The sequence below is a fragment of the Erythrolamprus reginae genome, chromosome Z (assembly GCF_031021105.1).
Source record: "Erythrolamprus reginae isolate rEryReg1 chromosome Z, rEryReg1.hap1, whole genome shotgun sequence".
In the NCBI taxonomy this organism is placed as follows: Eukaryota; Metazoa; Chordata; class Lepidosauria; order Squamata; family Dipsadidae; genus Erythrolamprus; species Erythrolamprus reginae.
Genome location: NC_091963.1, coordinates 21,018,285 through 21,040,422, shown reverse-complemented (window position 1 = coordinate 21,040,422; position 22,138 = coordinate 21,018,285). Strand labels below are relative to the sequence as shown.

The window sequence follows — 22,138 nt, the reverse complement described above, 5'->3', positions numbered from 1 at the left end:
GCATATATGCTGCCTACCAGACATGTGAAACCACACAAGTCAATTGGAAAAACACCAATATAATGTCTTCTAGCCGTTATAGGTCACTGTTGTGCATCTATCTGCATAGATAGATAAGCATTATTATTACTCAGAGCAAAGTGAATTGGCAAATAATTGTTACCAAGCTTGTTGAATTATTTTGTTTGAAAACATACTGATATTTTTATTCTTTTCTTGTCATATATGAATAACAGAATCAAAGCAAGCATGTCAAGCACTAATAGGTCAGAAGACTACTGTAACTCCACCACTTCACCACCAACTGATGGCAAAAGTTTCATCTCTACAAATAACCAAAGCTCCTAGTAAGTGCAAAACATAGATAATGTCTAGAAAGTGCAAATATGACTAGAAGATGGACACTTACACTTAAAACCAGAATAGATTAAATTATAATTAATATAGCTTTTGAAGATTCAAATATAAAATAATATATGTATGTATGTATAATATATGTAACTCGAAGTTGAACTATGAACATTTTTATTTCAGCTAGGGCATAATAATATCTAGTTGAATAATGAAATGTGTGCAAGCAAATAACCAAGCTTAGAGAATACACAGAACTCACAGTTACTAAAGGCTAATTTAAAGATCAGTTGTGCATTATATTAGATGCTTCAGTCATATGTAACTAGGAAAGAATTAAGATGTAATGTCCATTTTGCAATTTTTATACATTCATTTTTAGTAAGTCATATTTTTGAAATATTCCATTTTGAAATATTCCATTTTGATGTTTCCACAGCAAGTGCTATTCTTGGTCATTTTTTCTCTCCTCCATATAATTAGGTTCTGATGCTCAGAGTATTAATTAGACACCTCTAGCTTACATTTTTCAGTAAAAGCCCAATCTGATCCTCTTTGCTGTTATGTTTCTGTGGCCATAATCAATAACACACTTTTTAGGTACAAATTCCTCAAAATTAGTACACTGTAATCAATAAAAGATGTGAGCTGGGCACTAATTACACACTTTCCTGGACCAACATTCCATTTTTACAGCCATCCATATCCTTCTCATTATATTCATCTTCTTCAGATATAGGTAGGGAAAGAATTTGAGTTGTTTTCTAAAAACCATCTTCTTAGTTTGAACTTAAATTTTGTTTGTCTCATTGTTGCTTTAGTAACAGAACTTCCGTCTGCTTTCAAGTCCATCCTTTATACTCAGTAGAGATTTTTATATATAGATGTTTTCTCTTCGTCATTTGTTTTAGTGATTAGAAATATCGGACGTGAAGAGAGAAGCCTAGATAGTACAAAATCAGAAGAAAGACCCACCAGTTCTCCCCTAGAACAGCGGACCAAAATTCTAAGTAAGTAATGACTTTCTAGATATACCGTATATACTCAAATATAAGCCGACCCGAGTATAAGCTGAGGCACCAGTTTTTGCCACAAAAACTGGGAAAACTTATTGACCCGAGTATAAGCTGAGGTTAGAAAATGCAGTGGCTAGTGGTAACTTATAAAAATTTAAAAGAGGGTAAACAAAAGCAATCTGGTAATAACAATAAATTAAAAGGAAAAAAAGTAGCTCAATCAGCAACCAAGCTAAAACATATTTCTAAACATAACCCAGGGGTCTTTAAACTTGACAGTTTTAAGACTAGTGGACTACAACTCACAGAATTCCTGCACCAGCCATGCTACCTCAGGAGTGGGAGTTGAAGTCCACAAGCCTTAATCTTTCCAGGTTTGAAGACTCTTGCATTTCTAACCCTAACCTAGGGATCTTTAAACTTGACAGTTTTAAGACTAGTGGCCGGAGAAGGCTTGTTTTCTCTCCTGCCCGCAACACGGACACCACTGGGAGAAAGTCCTGACGCTGTACCTCCCTGTCCTTATAGCCGGCAGGAAAGCAAGTGATCAAGCGATAGAAGCAAGCTGTAGTGTCCTTGTTGCGGGCAGGAGAGCGTGCGCGCAAGAGAAATGAGCTTTCTCTGGCTACCCGAAAGAAGAGGAGTTGGTCCCGAATTCACATGCACGCTAAAGCGGGGCAGCTCTGCCGGCCAGCCTACTGCTCCTCCCACCGGAGCTCCGAATGCCCCCCAGAGAAGGCTCGTTTCTCTCTCTCTCTCCTGCCTGCTACAAGGACACTGCGGCTTGTCTCTCTTGCGTGCTCACTTGCTCTCCTGCCACGTTGGGAGCTCCAGGGGGAGGAGCAGTAGCCCAGCCGGGTAGAGCTCCCCCGCTGCTGTGCATACGAGGATTTGGGACCAACTCCTCTTCCTTCTTTCTAGTGGCTTCTCTGCAAGGACGGTCTCAAGTGTCCCCCTCCTCAAGTATCCCCCCCTCCTGAAGACAGCCCTTTCTCTCTCTCCCCCCCACCGGCATTTCTGTCAACGTCTCGCCCTGGCTCCAGTTCTTCAGGCGGCTCCGTTTTTGAAGCAGCGGTGGATTCCTGCTTCTGGCTTCTCGCTGCCCCCCCCACCTCACCGGCTTCCCATCGCCTTTTCTCCCCCTCTCGCGCACCGTCGGAGCTTTTCTGAAATCTTGAATTTGCCTTAAAGGCACCTCCTCAGCGCGTGAATTGTTCCTCCACGCCACCTTTCTTTCCTAATTAAAAGTTGGAGCCGCGGAGGGTGGAAAAGCGTGACCTCTGTAGCCCAGTCCCTGTGTCCGGCTGTCAGAGATGGCACTACTAGGCACTATGTATTTACACAGACAGCGATACCCTCCCAAAGGCTCCCCCGAAGCTGCCGAAGCTGGGAAGAGGCAGCTCCTGCCATAGCTCCCTCCCTCACGAGCCACCAATGCCTGCCGGACTCCCGCGGGGCGCCCTCTTGTGGTGACTCGTCAGTGACCCGAGTATAAGCCGAGGTCGGGTTTTTCAGCCCATTTTTTGGTCTGAAAAACTTGGCTTATACTCAAGTATATACGGTACCTTTTATTTATACCTAATTGAATTAATATGTAAGTCATTTGTAATTTGTTAGATTGCTGATTGCTGGTCATATATAAACATTAATTTATAAATATATATGTATATACAAATTATTCTTTAAATTTATGAAGAAATTTATGAAGAATATTTTGGTGTCCCTGTAATAATCTAATATAATGCTTTTCCTTCCAGGAAGGGAAGAAACGTCAAGCAAAAGCAAGATTATCCCCCAGTCTTTGCATAAAATTTCTAGTTTTTTTCCATTTGATATCAGCAGGTTTTCTGGTAAGTATATAGATAAATATTTTGAGGAAAATTAGGGATGGACATAAAGAAAGGGTCCCGATTTAGAAGTTGAATAAAAGAGCAAAGAGAATTTTGAGAGTTGGATATATATGTTAAAGGAAAGGAAAGATTTAAACCTTATAAAAAACCCAAAGTTAGAGTTCTATTCTACTTGTAAAAGGATAGCATCTTAATTGTTAACAGTTCTTTGGATGAAGGCTGTCTATCTAGATTTCATTCTTAAAGTAAGTTCTTGAGGATATAAAATATTGCAGTAGCAAAGCAGAAGGAAAACTGCAAATGTACAACCAAATATTCTTCTTTTTGCCCCCTAACAAATTTTTTTCTTATTATAAGCCATAGATGTAGGACAGAAATCAAAGAGAAAGAATAAAAAGATGAAAAAACAAGGACATGTAAAAATCAAAGTCAGCTTTTAAAATATATTTTATCCTGATAGTATATTATTTCAGCAACATTATTTCAGCAATCAAGACAGATTTAAAATACTTTGGCAAACATTAAACGATAGTTTGCCTAAGGGCTTATATCTAAATTTCTTCAGTTACATCTAAAATATGAGTGAATATGTATAATGCATTAATAATATTATAATAACAACATCATCATCATCATCATCATTATTATTACAATAAGATAGATCAAAATGCTAAGAAACATAGTTAGGTTTTGCCTGAAAAAACATAAATAATTTTAGAATTATTCCTGCTTTGGTGTATTGTTTCTAAGACAAATGCGTGCATTATAGGCAGAAGTTCACTATGAAAGCAGAAATATCATATAAAATATGATATTGAAAGAAAAATAATGTATTAAATTATATGATAAATAAAATATAATGTTATCAAAAGGATAGAATCAGGTCAGAGCATTACAATAGATAGAATTATTGAAAAAAAATGCAGGAATTTTGTTTGATTGTTTTTTAAACTTTAGTTCACCTTGTTGTTTTCAGCCGATGTTGCATTGCACGAATTACTAGAATATAACAGGGGTCTGCTTCCAGGCCATAAAGCAAATCTGCGACATGCATGGCAACTTGCACAGCGAAAGCTTTTACAACAGCAAGCTAATCTTGGTAGGTTATTTGGTTAATGATGTATAAAAATATGCATTCAGATTCATTATTATATGCCCAGGAAACCAAGTGAGCTTTTTTTTTCTATTTTGAATATATCTAGAAAAGTAGTTAGATATTTTGAATGGCCAACTATTTCTTTCATATTTTGAGTATACAGTGATACCTTGCCTTACGAACTTAATTGGTTCCAGGAGGAGGTTCATAAGGTGAAAAGTTCATAAGATGAAACAATGTTTCCCATAGGAATCAATGGAAAACCGATTAATGCGTGCAAGCCCAAAATTTACCCCTTTTTCAAGCCAAAGCGCCCGTTTTTGCACTGGTGGGATTCCCCTGAGGCTCCCCTCCATGGGAAATCCCACCTCCTGACTTCTGCGTTTTTGCGATGCTGTAGGGAAACCCCAGGAACAGCTGGGGGCTTCTCGGCGTTCTCCTGAATGCTGAACCCAAAAAATTCGGCAAAAGTTCGGGTTCGGGAGAATGCCAAGAAGCGCCGCCGCCCGGCTGTCACCTTCCCAGAAGCTGTCAGCCGGTTGGGAGGTGCAAATGGAGGTGGGGAATCCCAATAGGGAATTCCAGGGGTGGAGTTTGACATCACGGAGACGTCCTTCCTCCCCGGCCGAAATGGGGACAGCCGGGCGGCGGTACCCAGCAGAGCGCCCGTTTTTGTGATCCTAGGATTCCCTTCCTGGAATTTCCCTACAACATTGCAAAAACGCGGAAGTCAGGAGGTGGGATTTCCCATGGAGAGGAGCCTCAGGGGAATCCCAGGATCTCAAAAATGGTCGCTTCGCTTGCAACGGAAGTCCGGAGGTGGGGCATCCCAGCGGTGGCGGTGGGTTCGTAAAGCGAAAAAAGTTTGTAAGAACAGGCAAAAAAATTCCGAACCCCGGGTTCGTATCTCGAAAAGTTCATATGACGAGGGGTTTGTATCACGAAGTACCACTGTCCTTTAATTTATTTCTTAGTTGCAGGATCCAATCTGGGGCAGTCATGGGACCAGAGGTTTTGTCTGCCAAGCTTTTGGAATCATGCTAGAGCTTTTCCTCAGAATACTTCGAGGTTAGAGAGTAATTCCCTGAAGATGAGCTGCAGCATGAATCCAAAACCTCTGGTCTGGTGACCAACCCAGATTGGATCCTGCAGTACCATCCTGGGACAAGTATATTTGCCTTCATTCATATTTCTTGGTTTCCAAAATTGAAACTTTAACTTTTTCTATTTTTAGTAGTATATCTGATTGCAACATCTGCAGATATTTGCTATTTATAAAATCTGTTTTCTATTTTCTTCTTTTTTGAAGAAAAGTTTTGAGAGAGAATGTGCACTTTTTAAATTACACCTACACTTTTTTTTTATTTAGAAAGACTGAATGAAAAATAAATTATTTGATTTTGATTTAGGAGAAAGTTTCTGAGAATATTTTGGATTGCAAGATTAAATCTTTTAACATTAAGAACAGATGGTTACTAATAATAAGGGTTAATAACATAACCTTATGGTAACAATAATAGGAAAATGTTTTGAAGCTTAAAAAATTGATGATAACCCAAAAAGAGTTGAACAGAAAACTAGATCGTTAGATACTATCAATGATGACATATACATAGTTTACAAGAATGTAAAAGAAGCAGATAATAATAAACATTCTTGGTGAAATTAAGTCTGCTTAATTGAAGAATCAGAAGTGACTGAATGATATCAAAGAAACAAACAAAAACAGTCCAGCTGCTCATACATAGCCAATGCGTTTTTAAAAAGTTGAGTGGCACAAGATTGTACTTAGCTTCCTTACTGGTTGCTGTATTTCTTACTATTGTAGTTTTGTGTTCAGGTTTCACACACAGTATATAAAATGTATATCTGTAATATAGTTGTGAGATAATAGAGAGCAGTGATCAGACAAGTTAGTCCAATATTACCTAATGTGGTGTAGTGGTTAAGATGTTAAACTAGAAGCAGGGAGATGCAAGCTTAAGATTCTCAAAGAAACTCATATTTGGCAAGTCACATTTTCTTACCCTTACAGTGTGGTTGTTGTGGGGGCAAATGGAAGAGATTTTTACAGTGGTTGAAATCTTTATAGAAAGTCAGGATGTGTGCAATAAAAGAAAAGTAATAAAAATGATTATGTAGGCCAAGAGCAGGTTGCTTTCCTTTTTCTACCAGTGCGCTGTGTGCATACCATGATGTTTTGTGTACATGTGTGCTCACTACGCTTACATGCCCTCGTCCCCAGCATGATTTTGCTTCTGCGCATGTGCAAAGAGACAATTTTCCTTATGTGCATGCTCAAAGAGCCAAAAATCACGGAAAATTATTTTTAAAATGGCAGTGTGCACACATTGGCACAGACAGACCAAAGTTGTCACCCCAGAATTGTGCAGTCGGTGGGCTGCTACCAGGGCAGCGCACCAGACCAGTGCACTGGACTGCACCAGTAGGAACTCACCACTGATCAGGGCCATTGTCTGATGGTGGCAGTCCTGCAATTTTATTTTGGAGAGACTCTGGAAATAGGACTAGCATAACTAACCAAATAAAGAAAATTGAACAACGGTATTCTGCTCAATATGAAAGAGAGACCACTATGAATACGATGTAAGTTATGAAGATAGTTTGCTAAAGTAATGGGAGGTCGAGTAAAACAGAATCCAAAATAATAGAAGATGCCAAGAAAAATTCCATCTAGATGTATGTTGCCCAGAGGCAAAGGAGAACAATCAAATTTAAAACAGCACAAGAAGCTTAAAATCCTCTGTATGTTTTATTTTATTTTAAAATTCAAGTTGTAAAAAAAACAAACCCTAATTAATTGGAAACCAGTACTACACAAAACATTCCCTTTTCAACTTTGTTATTGTATATTTTCAAACATTTTGCCCATTATTTTGATTACTATTCTAGTTGGAATCTGAAATTTTAATCAGAATATGAGAATGTATTCTTTACATTTTCTTATTTTTAAAAAACCTGATCTTGTTAGCCTTATTTTTCATTAGAATTACACTTTTCCCTTCACATTGTTTGTTGTGTTTTAATTTGTAGCTGAAAATTTCAGAGACTTGTCAGTGTTTTTGCCTCAACCAGGGGGCACTACTTATTCTTTCCAACCTTCAAGACAAGGTAATCCATACAGTTGACTTAGTGAAAATAATTCTGAAATTTATTTTCTTATAAATAATGGATATTATATTCTAGATATTATGGATATATTAATTTTAAATATAACTTTGGTTAATAGATGATTAATAAAAGAGAATATGGATTTATTTTATGGTACGTAAAGTCATTTCTAGCACTTCAGACAGATTTGTGTTTTTCAAATAGCATTTCCTGGAATCCTATGGCTTTTCCTCTTAATCAGAGGTTCCAGGTTTTTTGGTTTTTGATTTTTAAAAATACTATCAAGCTCCTTGACCTTAAAAAAAGTAATCAAAATAATGGGCAAAATGTTTGTAAATATATAATAATAAAATTGAAAAGGGAATGTTTTGTGTAGTATTGGCTTCCAATTAATTTGGGTTTTTCTTTTACAACAAATTAACCTCAGAATATTATACTCTCAGAGTACTGGAGAATAAAATAGATTAACTTAATATATTAGAACATATAATAATAAAGCTGGAAAGTACTGCAGAGGTCTTTTAGTCCAACCCACGAATCAACTAGAAGACCTCCAAGATTGAATCCTTAGATTTGAAGAATTTGTAAACTCCAACCTACATCCCAGTTCTTTAAAAAAATGTGCATTGTGTGTTATAACATTCTCCAAAACCTGACTATATACAGAATTTAATAGTAAGTATTTGTTTAATAGTTTTATTTTATTTTTATTTTATTTTACAGTATATTCTTGTAGCTTTTGAACCAGTGTTGACTCTTAGAAACTATTTGGAAAAATCCATGCAGCTTTCTGGGCAATATTTTTGGAAGTGGCCATAGTTTTCCTCCTAGTATTCAAGAGAGTAGATATTTCACTTTTTAAAAAAACAACAATAACCCTTCTTGTAATAATAGTTATGTCTTAAATGCCAAATTTTGTGTCTGATTGTATATACAAATCTGATTCTTTAAAAACTTGAATTGATTTGATAATTATAAGGATATAGATACTCATCATTCAATACATTTTTCCTTCATTATCTTTTTATAGTAAAGTGCACATTTTAACTCATTTTGATTAAGACATGTACCAAGATAAATATTCTGAATGGATAAATGAGATTTTTCAAACTTTAAATTTATTAAGAATGGTACATTTTTTATCTTCATTATCTCTTTTATCCTTTGAAATGTAAATAATTATTACTTGTTACAGTGAGAAATACTTCGGCATTTTTAAAATTCAGGATAGAATCAAAGTAATGTTACATTGATCATCTGTATATATTTCCATGTAGCATGGGAAGCAAACCAGTTAAGCCAAAAGTACTATCCCCAAAAGCTGACTTTGTTAAAGAGAAGATTATTGGGACCAGAAATAAAAAGCAGTATAAAAGGTAATACTCAAATGTCAATTGTGCCTTCTTCATAGATTTTGAGAGGGAATATGTAAAGCTGTATAGTATTCATGAGATTGACTTTAAAAGATATTGGGGGGAAAGCATGCTTCTCTTTGGTAGGTAGCATAATCAGAGCTGTACAATTGGGGGGGAAGGGCTGTTACTGGCTTACTGGATGTAGTATGCCAAATAGATTTACCTCTATATCTAAAGAAGAACAAACTTTGGTTGCCAGAGAGGTTGCAGTCTGTCAGGCAACCAAAACAAATAACCTTAGCTTTACTAGATAAATGGTCAAAGCAATGGAAACTGCAGTTTAATGTTTCCAAATGTAAAATAATGCACTTGGGGAAAAGGAATCCTCAATCTGAGTATTGTATTGGCAGTTCTGTGTTAGCAAATACTTCAGAAGAAAAGGATTTAGGGGTAGTGATTTCTGACAATCTCAAAATGGGTGAACAGTGCAGTCAGGCGGTAGGGAAAGCAAGTAGGATGCTTGGCTGCATAGCTAGAGGTATAACAAGCAGGAAGAGGGAGATTATGATTCCGCTATATGGAATGCTGGTGAGACCACATTTGGAATACTGTGTTCAGTTCTGGAGACCTCACCTACAAAAAGATATTGACAAAATTGAACGGGTCCAAAGACGGGCTACAAGAATGGTGGAAGGTCTTAAGCATAAAACGTATCAGGAAAGACTTAATGACTCAATCTGTATAGTCTGGGGGACAGAAGGAAAAAGGGGGACATGATCGAAACATTTAAATATATTAAGGGGTTAAATAAGGTCCAGGAGGGAAGTGTTTTTAATAGGAAAGTGAACACAAGAACAAGGGGACACAATCTGAAGTTAGTTGGGGGAAAGATCAAAAGCAACATGAGAAAATATTATTTTACTGAAAGAGTAGTAGATCCTTGGAACAAACTTCCAGCAGACGTGGTAGATAAATCCATAGTAACTGAATTTAAACATGCCTGGGATAAACATATATCCATCCTAAGATAAAATACAGAAAATAGTATAAGGGCAGACTAGATGGACCAGGAGGTCTTTTTCTGCCATCAGACTTCTATGTTTTTATGTTTCTATGAGTCAGAGAACCCCATATCTAGACTGCAGAAAAAAGGAGTGGTTGCAGTAGCTAATGATTGTCCTCTAGGTAGCTATAGAAAGTAAATAATATGTTTTTGATGTAAATATGCAAGAATATACAGATAGCTTGCTAATTGATGCAAAACATAGAGTTCATATAATAACCATACTTAAAGAGCTACGCTGGTTTCCAGTAGCTTATCAGGCACAACTAAATGGAAATAATATCTAGCTATTATGAGCAATTAGATAGGAAAGCAAACACATACATGACACAGGTAGTCTTCTCTTCCATATTGCCAAATATAGGTCAATATTCAATGAGGAAATGGACGGTTTTAGAAATAAATTGTTGGTGCAAGGGATGGTGTCATAGAGATAATTTAGAATTAGAATATACAGTGGGACCTCAAGATACGAACCTAATTGGTTCCAGGGGGAGGTTCGTAAGACGAAACATTGTTTCCCATAGGAAACAATGTAAAGTCAATTAATCCGTGCAACAACAAAAAAAAAACCCGCAAAAAAACGCTGCCGCCCAGCTGTCACCTTTTAAAACAGCCGGGGGGGGGGGGGGGCTTCCCAGCAGCCTCCCAAACCCGGAAGTTTGGCAAAATTTCGGGGTTTGGGAGGCTGCTGGGAAGCCCCGCAGCCCGGCTGTCACCTTTTAAAACAACCAGGAGGCTTCCCAGCAGCCTCCTGAACCCGAACGCCAAACCCCAATGCCAAACCCTCCACGCACTTCGCCCTGAATGCCTCCTGGCTCAAGCCGGCGCCGGCAGACCGCCTTTGGGTTTTCGGCTCAGGGGGGAGCAGGAGGACCTTCCTAACTCCCTCCTCCCCGAGCCGAAAACCCAAAGGCGGTCTGCTGCCGCCCGCTTGAGCCAGGAGGCATTCAGGGCGTGGAGGAATGGGAAGCTCAAACGCCAGTGGCTTCAGCTTCCCATTCCTCCATGCACTTCACCCTGAATGCCTCCTGGCCGCCTGGCAGAGCGCTCGCAGCTAGCGGGCGGCGGCGGGGGACAAAAGGCAGGCCAGCGCCCGGCTCCTGCCTCTCCGGAGCCACTGACCGAGTGGAGCAGCGGCGCGGGGAAGGAGAGAGAGCGAAGCAGGCGGCGGCGGCGGGGGGGGGAATGACAAAAGGCAGGCCAGCGCCCGGCTCCTGCCTCTCCGGAGCCGCCGACTGAGCGGAGCGATCTTCTGCCGGCCATGGGCGAAGGGCGGGGAAGCCGGCGGCTGTAGCAGCTGGTGCAAGAGGCTTCCCCGCCCTTCGCCCATGGCCGGCAGAAGATCGCTCTTGCCCGGCTCCCCATCCCTCTTCTGCTGGCCACGGGCGAAGGGCGGGGAAGCCAGGCAAGAGCGATCTTCTGCCGGCCATGGACGAACTTTTGCCGAACTTGTGGGTTCGGCGTTGGGAGGCTGCTGGGAAGCCCCCCGACTGTTTTAAAAGGTGACAGCCGGGCTGGGGGGGCTTCCCAGCAGCCTCCCGAACCCCGAACCCAGAGGTTCGGCAAAAGTTCGGGGTTCAGGAGGCTGCTGGGAAGCCCCGTAGCCCGGCTGTCACCTTTTAAAACAGCCGGGCGGCTTCCTAGCAGCCTCCCGAAGCCGAACGCCAAACCCAAACTGTTTTAAAAGGTGACAGCCGGGCTGGGAAGCCCTGCAGCCCGGCTGTCACCTTTTAAAACAGCCGGGCAACTTCCCAGCAGCCTCCTGAAGCCGAACACCAAACCCGAACTTCCGGGTTCGGCATTGGGAGGCTGCTGGGAAGCCCCCCGTCTGTTTTAAAAGGTGACAGCTGGGTGGCGCGGCTTCCCAGCGGCCTCCCGAACCCGAACTTTTGCCAAACTTCCGGGTTCTGCGTTCGGGAGGCCGCTGGGAAGCCGCCCCGCCCGGCTGTCACCTTTTAAAACAACCGGAGGGCTTCCTAGCAGCCTCCCGAACGCTGAACCCGGAAGTTCGGGTTTGGCATTCGTAACACGAAAAAAGTTCATAAGAAGAGGCAAAAATTTTAAGAACCCCGGGTTCGTATCTCAGGTTGTTCGTAAGACGAGGGGTTCGTATCTTGAGGTACCACTGTATTAATAAAATTGGAAGGGACATCAGAGGTTTCCAGGTCCAACCCCCTGCTTAGGCAGGAATCTCTATACCATTTCAGACAAATTGTTGAGACAATCTCTTCTTAAAAACTTCCAGCGTTGGAGCATTCAAAACCTCTGGAGGTAACTTATTCCACTGATTAATTGTTCTGTCAGGAAACAATCAATATTAATAAAAATCTTAGGAGGAAAAGGGGGATAGGAATGATGAGAAAAAACTAGTAGAAATAGAAGTGCAGACTAGATAGGTAAACAGAGAGAAAGGGGAGTTGACTTATTCTCCAAAGCACCTGAGAGATCAAACTTGAAACTAAGAAGACATTTCTTGATAGTTTGGTTCCTGAAGTTGTGGGTGCTCCATTGTTGGAGGTTTTCAAGAAAAGATTGGACACTCATTTGTCTGGGATGTCCTGGGACTCTTGCCTTGTGCAGTGAGTTTAATTAAAAGGCTCTCAAGGTCTCTTCCAGTTCCATCAATGCATTCCATTCCATTTCACTGGATTTTCCTGCACATCTTCTCTTTGACTATTACTATCTGATTTTGTCAGGTACTTTCTTTTTGTCTCTAATTCCAGACAATACTTGGAGCAAATAGTCTGAATCTTCTTTCAGTAGAATAGTATTAAAGTACCAAGCTTTGTTTATCCATATCTTTTTAATTAAATCTATCTCTGTTATAATTATAAAAATATATTCTCATTCTTTATTGGTTAGGTCAGATTTCCAATCTTTGGATCTCTCCTATTCACAAACTTCATTTGAGTTTATATCTTGTTTTTATGTCTGAATTTTCTTAGCTGTTTTGAGCACTGGGCAAAGTAGAAATGTAGTGATAAATTTGATAGATAAATCAAGTACTAAGGCAGTCTAGCCATACTAAACATTTTGAATTCAGATAAAATTTGGATACTACAGAACAGTGTTTCCCAGCCTTGGCATTTGAACATATGTGGACTTCAATTCCCCAAATTCCCCAGCTAACATAGCATAGCTGAAATCTACACATCTTCAAATGGCTAAGGTTGGAAAACATTGTTATAGGTATCCTTTGTCCAAAATTCAGAAAGCCAAACTGAATCCAAATCCATTTCCCCTTCTATTTGCATGGAACAGAGAGAAGGGAGAGAGTAAGCACAAGCTTTCATTCAGGCTTATGTCGGCATAAGTTTATAATGCTAAGTTAAGCAATAGGTGGAAACACATTGTAACTCATAAAAATCCTTGTTTTCAATATATGATATGAGCTGAATGGCACTGTTGTACTACTAAAGCTTTATTGAAGGACATTAATAATAGAAGGGGAAAGAAATAATAAAAACAAATCAGGCTTTATTATAGTTTCAAAGCAATTTTTACAGAATTGAATCCACGCTGCAATAGAGTTGCATAGATTGCAATTTTAAAATGGTAACATAGCTATTTACCTATCATAAGATATTTACATTCATGTTAAAATTATAAAAAGTCTATACTATAAAGTTGATTAATATTTTGCCTAGCTAAAAAATACAATTAAATATCAGCTAGACTCTAAATTATTATAATGCAATAATTGACTTTTGTGTTTGTCATTAGGGAGCACTTCTTCAGCCTTTCAAGGACTAGCTAATCAAGTTCAAGCTTTAGTAAGTAACTGTTGATCACAAGTCGTAGAATATTTTTTAGTTGATATATTTAAGGAACTACAGATAATCATTGAGGCATGGAAGTCCATTTAAAGAATGTTCAAAATTATGACACCCTCCAAAAAACTACGTATGACCCCACCCAATTTTAAAATTATGATGGCAACCATGAGGCTGTAGCCCTTACGACCCACCACAGATGGCTGCAGTGCCCTCCATCTTCCCCCCATTCTCTTCTGGTGAAATCTTGCAGCACTTGGACCTCTTCCCCACATACCTATCATGCCGCACTTACATTTTGAAGGCAGGCCATGCAACAGTGATCCAAATGCAGCTTTCAAATCAGAATCATGGAAATCTATTAAAACTTTAAACCACCTTTAAAGTTTTGATGCCTAATATACTATTTCCTGAATATTTCTTCTTTATAAATTGTTAAATACATAAAATGCTTATAGCTCATGGAATTGTGCTGTCCACCCAAGAAAGCAAATGTTGATTTTAAAAATACCATTACTATTTGCAGAAAGTGATTGATTAAAAAATTAAACTCCATGTTTAATCATGTTCAAACAAGGTGAATTTGTATAAAAACAATGGACGTCAAAATGATATTAGTGATGCTTATAATTAGAGTTGCTTTTAAAAGGGGCATTGGTCTTACTTGATATGCTCCATCTCATAGCAATGGAGACATCATCCATATATGGGTTAATTCTATATATTATCCAATCAGGACTGAAGCTATAAAGTAGATGACACTCATCTTCATGTGACTTTCACTTTTTTGATGAAGGTGGTGCAGACAGGCGTGGTGCTCCCAGAACATAAGAAAATATTGAAAGTCAAGGTTGGACACCATCTGGGTGGGGATGGATGCTGTCTCCACTGCTATGAGATGGACCGTATCAGGTAAGACCAACGACCCCTCTCCATGCTAGTGGAGACAGCATCCTTGTATTGGACTTACCAAAGCTGGCTGTCCTAATGGGAGAGAGCGGCCTGGACATGCACCTCCTGGTCCGAATGAACTCACTGTAGCACTCTCCTATCAAAGGTCACCTCAGTAGATACATATGAATCCAGCTTATGAAAGGTGATGGAGAAGGCCACGTGGCCCCCTGACAAACCTCATCCAGAGAGGCCTGCATAGCCCAGCAGTAAAGTAGCTCACTCGTAGAATGAGATGTGATGCGTCACAGGAGAGGTAAGGCCTGAACCTCAAAGGTCCTAGCAATACAGGCTCTAATCCAACCCCCAATGCTGAAGACAGAAACTTTAGAACCCATCGAAAAAGGTTGAAAGGAAATCAGAGATTCAGATTTCCGAAATGGAGAAGTATGTGAAATGTAAATCTTGAGAGTATGATGAACAGGAAAAGGACAAAAGTTTGGAAGGATCAGTTCATGGGCCCTGTGGAACCACAAGTTGATTTTGGAAATGAAGGTTGGATCAAGACACAAGATGATCCTGTCCATGTGGAAAATATAAAGATCCAAATGAACAGATAGAGCTGCCAACTCCAAAATTCTGTGGGCCAATGTAACTGCCACCGAGAAGACCACCTTGTAGGAAAGATGTTGTAGACTGGCCTCTCAAAGAGGTTCCAAATATAATAAGGGAATCAATCACCTTTGACAGATCCCACATGGGGTATTAATGAACCACTGGATGGTGCAGGTTAGAAGCCCCCTACACGATTTGGTGAATTACAGGATTGAATCCTTGATGCTATGGGTTAGAAGCCCCCCATAGGAATTGGTGAATTAGAGAATGATGGGACAAGGAATCATTGGAGTTGCAAGTCAAAATCGAAGAGAGAGTTGCCACTTGCTACCGAAGAGTATTAGGGTCAGGTCTTTTGTCCCTGCTCACAAGGCACATGATTCATAGAAACCTCCAAGGGGAGGCATCTCTGTGCTGAACACCAAACACAAATGGTCTCCATGTAGTAAATCCAGTTTGTGGAATCTCTGTGGAAAGCTTGAAGATGCTCTCCAAAAGATTGTACCCCCTCAGGTGGTCAGTTGAAACCATGGGAATCCAAATGGATGGGCACCCCCTGGCTGAGAGGAATCTTGCTCTGAGGAATCTGCCCCGGCCTGCCACTGGCAGGATGATAAGATCCATGAACCAGGAACATCCATTCCAGTGAGGAGCTAGCAGAAGTAGTTCCGCCCTCTTTTCCAGTAGCTTCCAAAAGACCCTGGAAATGAGGGGAGGAGGGGTAAAGGCATACAACAACCCCTGAGGCCAAGGACTACATAAGGCATCCGCCCCCTCCGTGCTGGGCACTGGGAAGTGGGAGAAGAAATAAGGAAGTTGACTGTCTTACTGGATGGCAAATAGGTCTACTGAGAGCAGATCAAACCAGACTGACATCTCCCTGAAGACGAGAGGTGGAGGTGCCACTCCCCATTATCCACCATGGACCAACGAAGCCAATGTGCCTGGATGTTCGCCATTCTAGAGATGTGGCTCGCCTGCATGGACAGAATTTTGGGCTCTGTCCACAGGCAAGCTGAAAGGCTTCCTCCATGAGAACCTTGGAATGGGCGCTCCCTATCCTGTTGACTTTCACTGCGACATTATCCATGAGGACTAGCTCCCTGAAGGCCAAATGAGTCACCTGAAGCTCCAACCAGTTTATGTTGTGTGAGAGATCGTCCTGACTCCATTGGACCCTGAGTCATATGTGATTGGAGATGGTGCTCCCCAACTTGATAGGCTGGTGTCTGTTGTCATGACCAAGCATCACAGCTTCTGGAACATGCTGTCCTGGAGATGGCCTCCGAGGTCTATCACTGCAGCGACCAAAAGACCTCCACAGGAATCTCAACCTGCTGGAGCAACGAGCCAGCACCCACCCTCTGAAATGGAAGCAGGAACCACTGTAGACACCTTGAATGACGTCAAGCCCACAGCCTGATGGAGATGCAGGAAATCCATCTTTCCCAGGAATTGGGACAGAAGGAGGGTCGCTGAGTCATCATGATGGTCGGTCACTGTCATGACATCGAGGCTGGCCTGACTTTCCTGGGAAAGGAAGATCCTGGATTCAACTGTGTCAATAACCGCCCCCAGGTGCTGGATGTGAATGGTGAGAATCAAATGACCCTTGGTCCTGTTCATGGAGAAACCATGGCCCTGAGGGATGCAAATAGTGATTTCCAAATCTCGGATGGCCAGTGCCTGAGAAGATAACTGGATAGAATAGAATTCTTTGTTGGCCAAGTGTGATTGGACACACAAGGAATTTGTCTTTGGATCAGGATGTTGTCCAGGTACAACTGAAGGCATAGGGGAAGGATGAACAGATAATCTGCCAGAGCCGCTACCAATTTGTAAATACCCGCAGAAGGGAGGAGAGGCCATATGGCAGTGCCTGATGCTAGTAATGTTTGCCTGCCTAATAAAAAGCAGGTACTGTCTGTGAGCAGATAGGATAGGAACCTGGAGGTAAACCTCTGTCAGATCTACTGATGTGAGGAAATCACCCTCTTGATGGTATCTAGAATTGATTGTGGGGATTGCATCTTGAACTGCCTGGAAGACTCACTGGTAACTGCTCTCCTGTCCTCGAAAGGACGAAGGATGATAATAAGGAACAGGTTGAGCCTTGGATCCACAGGAAAGGGAAGGAAGGAACTTGCGTTTGTCCCTGGATTCCACTAGGAGAGGTTCCAAAATCTCTCTGAACAAATTAGGGCCGGAAAAGGGGGGCACTTGTTATGGGCATTGACCTGCTATTTATGCAGCCACAAGAGGCATCTAGAAGCCACAGAACTCCCAATGGCCTTTGCCAAAAAACGAGCTGCATGGAGCTAAAAATTCCAGGGCTGCCATAACCTTCTTTAAGTCATGATGTGACCTAGTGTCATCTACTGGGAGCCTATCCTGCAACTGTGTAAGTCAAAGCAAAGAAGCCCTGTTAAAATAAGTAGGTTGCTGTGGAAGCCTTCACTGCCCAAGTATTAGCCTAGTGTCCCTTGACTAGCAACTGTTCATCTCTCTTTTTGTCAGGTCTCAAGGCTTCCTCCAGGACCCTGGTGTTGACAGAGGGAAATGCTAGAGTACTACCGATCTGTTAATCATGGGAACCTGAAGAATATTAGAAAGACAAGCCTCAATGTTTCAAAAGCATCTCTCAATACTGTTGGGATTGGGGCCAGATCCTGGTAAAGCCCACTGCCTCTGGACCAGGATTAGAAACATCTTTGGAGCTGGGATCGCCTCCATTTCTACCATAGGTTCCACAAAAAGAGTGTCATATGGATTAGCAGACCCCAAGACTGAAGTAGAGGAAGCAGGGTCAGATCCCAAACAGGTGGTGGTATTGGCCTTGTGTAGCAAGGATCTAAAAAGTTGAGGACAAAACAAGCCAACAATTGAGGGATGATCAGATGGAAGACCCTCATTTTCAGATAAACCAAGTTATTTAATTTCTCCTTCTCCCACAGAGACTGCCCAGTCAGAAGGAAACAAGGCTTCTTCTCTAAACTGGTCCCCCTCATCTGTGGGAGGAAGCTGGCGGTATTCCTGTGATTTAGGAGAAACCGATCCCCATAACTGCTGACCTACAAGGCAGCAGCAATATTCTGCTCAATAGCTTCAGCCATCCATTCTCTCATGCTGGCTTGGGCAGACATTCAAAGATGCTCTCGAGAGCGAAGGCTTGCAGCAATAGGAGTGAAAGTGGCTTCTGACCATGCTGCAATGAATCTGGGCATCAGTAGTAATAAGATGCTTGGGCGATGGCACGAAGCCAAAAACCCCTCACTGTTGTCAGGCAGAATTAAAGGAGGCTTCCTTGAGATATCTGTAAGCAAGGCAAATATCCAGAGCAACCCCAGAAACCTGCTCCCCCTGCAAGGTAGGAGGAGAAAGAGATACAGATCTTGAGGCCTGCAGCTCCCTGCTGCCCACCAGATTTATGGGAGGAAACCATTTTTGCCTTGGCTATGATCTTTTCAATAGCCTTGTGCCTACTCTGAGCCTGATTGTCTGCCCTTAGAGGACCTGTGAGAACCTCCAGACTCTGTTCTCATTTTGGAAGCCCTGGTAGTGGCCCTTGAATGGCTGTGGCTGATGGATGATGAGGGAGACAAATCACCCTTCAAAATGGCCACCTGGCTTCCAGTTCTGGCGCTGATATGGCAGGCAGTGTGTGCTAAGAATTCCATTCAACCCTCCCCCAGAAAGCCTGCTCCGCAGCTCATACTAACAAAACCAGGCTCCTAGCACATGGGAACCTCCTCCCCAAGCTGGTGCACCTGTATTTTTGTGGAATGTTACCTTTTACGGAACGGACACAAACCTAGGGTCACAGCTGGCAGCTCTGTTTAGGGTAACCCGCTCCCTTCTTAATCAGGGGGGAGTTGGGGAGCCCTTGCAGAGCAGTGCCGAGGATTTTAACACATTTTTCGCTGGTAAAATTGCTCAGATCCGGGCGGACCTTGATTCCGATTGGATAACAGAGTCGACTGATAACGAGTCAGTTGAGGTGACTGGGGCCTGTCCTTGTCCATCTGTCTGGGAAGAGTTTGATCTGGTGACACCTGATGAAGTGGACAAGGCCATTGGAGCTGTGAGTTCCACCACCTGTTTACTGAATCCGTTTCCCTCCTGGCTGGTTTCGGCTAGCAGAGAGGTGACACGGAGCTGGGTCCAGGAGATCATCAACGCTTCTTTGTGGAGGGGGTCATTCCCGGCTCCCTACAAGGAGGCACTTGTGTGCCCCCTCCTCAAGAAGCCTTCCCTGGGCCCAGACATTCTCAACAACTATCGTCCAGTCTCCAATCTTCCCTTTATGGGGAAGGCTGTTGAGAAGGTGGTGGCGCTCCAGCAGTCCTTGGAAGAAGCCAATTATCTAGGCCCTCAACAGTTGGGTTTCAGGCCTCGCTACAGCACGGAAACTGCTTTGGTCGCGTTTGTCCTAGTGCTTTTTGACCTCTCAACGGCTTTCAATACCATCGACCATGGTATCCTTCTGCACCGGCTGGAGGGGTTGGGGGAGGGAGGCACTATTCTTCAGTGGTTCTCCTCCTACCTCTCCGGTCGGTCGCAGTCGGTGTTAGTGGGGGGTCAGAGGTCGATCTCTAGGCTTCTCCCTTGTGGGGTGCCTCAGGGGTCGGTCCTCTCCCCCCTGCTATTTAATATCTACATGAAACAGCTTGGCGAGATCATCCAGGGGCATGGGGTGAGGTATCATCAGTTTACTGATGATACCCAGCTGTACATCTCCACCCCATGTCCAGTCAACAAAGCAGTAGAATGATGTGCTGGTGCCTGGAGGCTGTTAGGGTCTGGATGGGTGTAAACAGACTCAAAATCAACCCTGATAAGACGGAGTGGCTGTGGGTTTTGCCTCCCAAGGACAATTCCATCTGTCCGTCCATTACCCTGGGGGTGGAATTACTGACCCCCTCAGAGAGAGTCCGCAACTTGGGCGTCCTCCTTGATCCACAGACCATCTTTCAGCTGTGGCGAGGGGGACGTTTGCCCAGGTTCACCTGGTGCACCAGTTGCGGCCCTACCTGGACCGGGAGTCACTGCTCAGTCACTCATGCCCTCATCACCTCGAAGTTCGACTACTGCAATGCTCTCTACATGGGGCTACTTTGAAGAGTGTTCGGAAACTTCAGATCATGCAGAATGCAGCTGCGAGAGCAATCATGGACTTTCTCAGGTATGCCCATGTTACACCAACACTCCGCAGTCTGTATTGGTTGCCGATCAGTTTCTGGTCACAATTCAAAGTGTTGGCTATGACCTATAAAGCCCCTCAGGGCATCGTACCAGAATATCTCCAGGACCGCCTTCTGCTGCACGAATCCCAGCGACCGGTTAGGTCCCACAGAGTTGGCCTTCTCCGGGTCCTGTCGACGAAACAATGTCGTCTGGCGGGACCCAGGGGAAGAGCCTTCTCTGTGGCGGTCCCGACCCTCTGAAATCAACTCCCCCCAGAGATTAGGATTGCCCCCACCCTCCTTGCCTTTCGCAAACTCCTTAAAACCAGCCTCTGCCGTTAGGCATGGGGAAATTGATTGCCCTGGGCCATTTCCGTTTTATGTATGGTTTGTTTGAGATGTATGACTGTTTTTTATATTAAGGGTTTTAAATTGTTTTTGTACTGTTTTGTTGTTGTGAGCCACTCAGAGTCTTCAGAGAGGGGTGGCATACAAATCTAATTAATAATAATAATAATAATAATAATAATAATAATAATAATAATAAAATGCCCTCACCCTCCTTGCCTTTCGTAAGCTCCTTAAAACCCACCTCTGTCGTCAGGCACGGGGGAATTGAGATAGCCCTTTCCCCCTAGGTCTATACAATTTATGCATGGTATGTTTGTATGTTTGGTTTTAATAAGGGTTTTTTAGTTATTAAATATTAGCTTTGTTACATGCTGTTTTACTATTGTTGTTAGCCGCACCGAGTCTACGGAGAGGGGCGGCATACAAATCAAATCAAATATCAAACAAACAAACAAAGTCTTTTTCCAAACTGTTATATCCAATGCAAACAATCCCCCTTCTTATAAAGCCTGCAGATATGAAACTCAATAAAGCTATATACCATTTTTATGGCAGTGCCAGTGCCCACACATCCACTACTATAAGCTGATAGCAGCAAAGGAAAAAGGAGGGATTAATGCCCCTAATATAAGGAGATATAATTTAGCATGCATGATGAGGCACATTTGTAACTGGTTAAAAGGCACAAGTATTTTTTCAGCATATGATTTAAAATCTCAATACTGTGCACCCTGGGATTTGGCCACCTTACTACATGTTAAGATAGCTCAATTGTTAAGATAGCTTGTTCCATGGAACAGAGGCTACTCAATCCTGGATGGAAGTGGTTGGCAAACAGATCCCTGAGGTTAATCAGGGGAGAGGAAGCTCCAATTTGGGGCAATTCAAAATGAGGGCTCTCTATGCTGATTGCTTGTAGCTGCGGAGCTAGGCTTGTGTACTACAGATGGAAAGACTATCAGCTGTTAGGCAGTAAAAAACGCTCTCTTGGAGCATTCCAGTAGCTTCTTGAGGAACGGACTAATCAGAACAAATTTATCCCGCTGCTGGCTTCAGGGCTCCTCAGCAAACCCCCGCCCCCCAACAAGCCCTTGTTGCTAAAGAACCAGAGCTCGTGAGCGCAGTTCATTTGCCACTGAACTCAAGTGGAGCAGGCAGCCATTTTCCTTCTCTTCGCAGGCCTTGCAAGGATCAGTGGTGAAGATCTAGGACTGGCCTCCTAGATCTACCAGCCGATACTCTAGCCATTAAATATGCGGTCTCAGACAAGCCCTACTCACCGGAAAGAAACAGCAATCACTTATCAAAAAGAAAAAAACCCACATTATTTTCCTTAAAGGCACAGGACACAGCAAACAAGTATGGGAGCTTTTAAAGCCACATCTATATTGAAGGACAGACTGAGTCTAAAAAGTGGAAGTCACAGGATGAGAAGGCATGTTGTCTACTATACAGACTG

General features: G+C 42.4%; 1 protein-coding gene across 5 annotated transcripts in view; it reads left to right on the top strand.

Annotated features, from left to right (window-relative positions):
• Positions 1-22,138, top strand: part of CCDC7 (coiled-coil domain containing 7) — a 243,752-nt gene that overhangs the window by 219,622 nt on the left and 1,992 nt on the right. For 4 of the 5 annotated variants that reach the window (XM_070726680.1, XM_070726682.1, XM_070726683.1 and 1 more), the window contains 7 exons: positions 237-347; positions 1,263-1,361; positions 3,125-3,217; positions 4,194-4,316; positions 7,368-7,445; positions 8,723-8,821; positions 13,590-13,639. In XM_070726680.1, coding sequence (XP_070582781.1) covers positions 237-347; positions 1,263-1,361; positions 3,125-3,217; positions 4,194-4,316; positions 7,368-7,445; positions 8,723-8,821; positions 13,590-13,639 — 653 coding nt within the window. The remainder of the gene's footprint in view (positions 1-236; positions 348-1,262; positions 1,362-3,124; positions 3,218-4,193; positions 4,317-7,367; positions 7,446-8,722; positions 8,822-13,589; positions 13,640-22,138) is intronic. The other variant, XM_070726681.1, reaches the window with a different exon arrangement.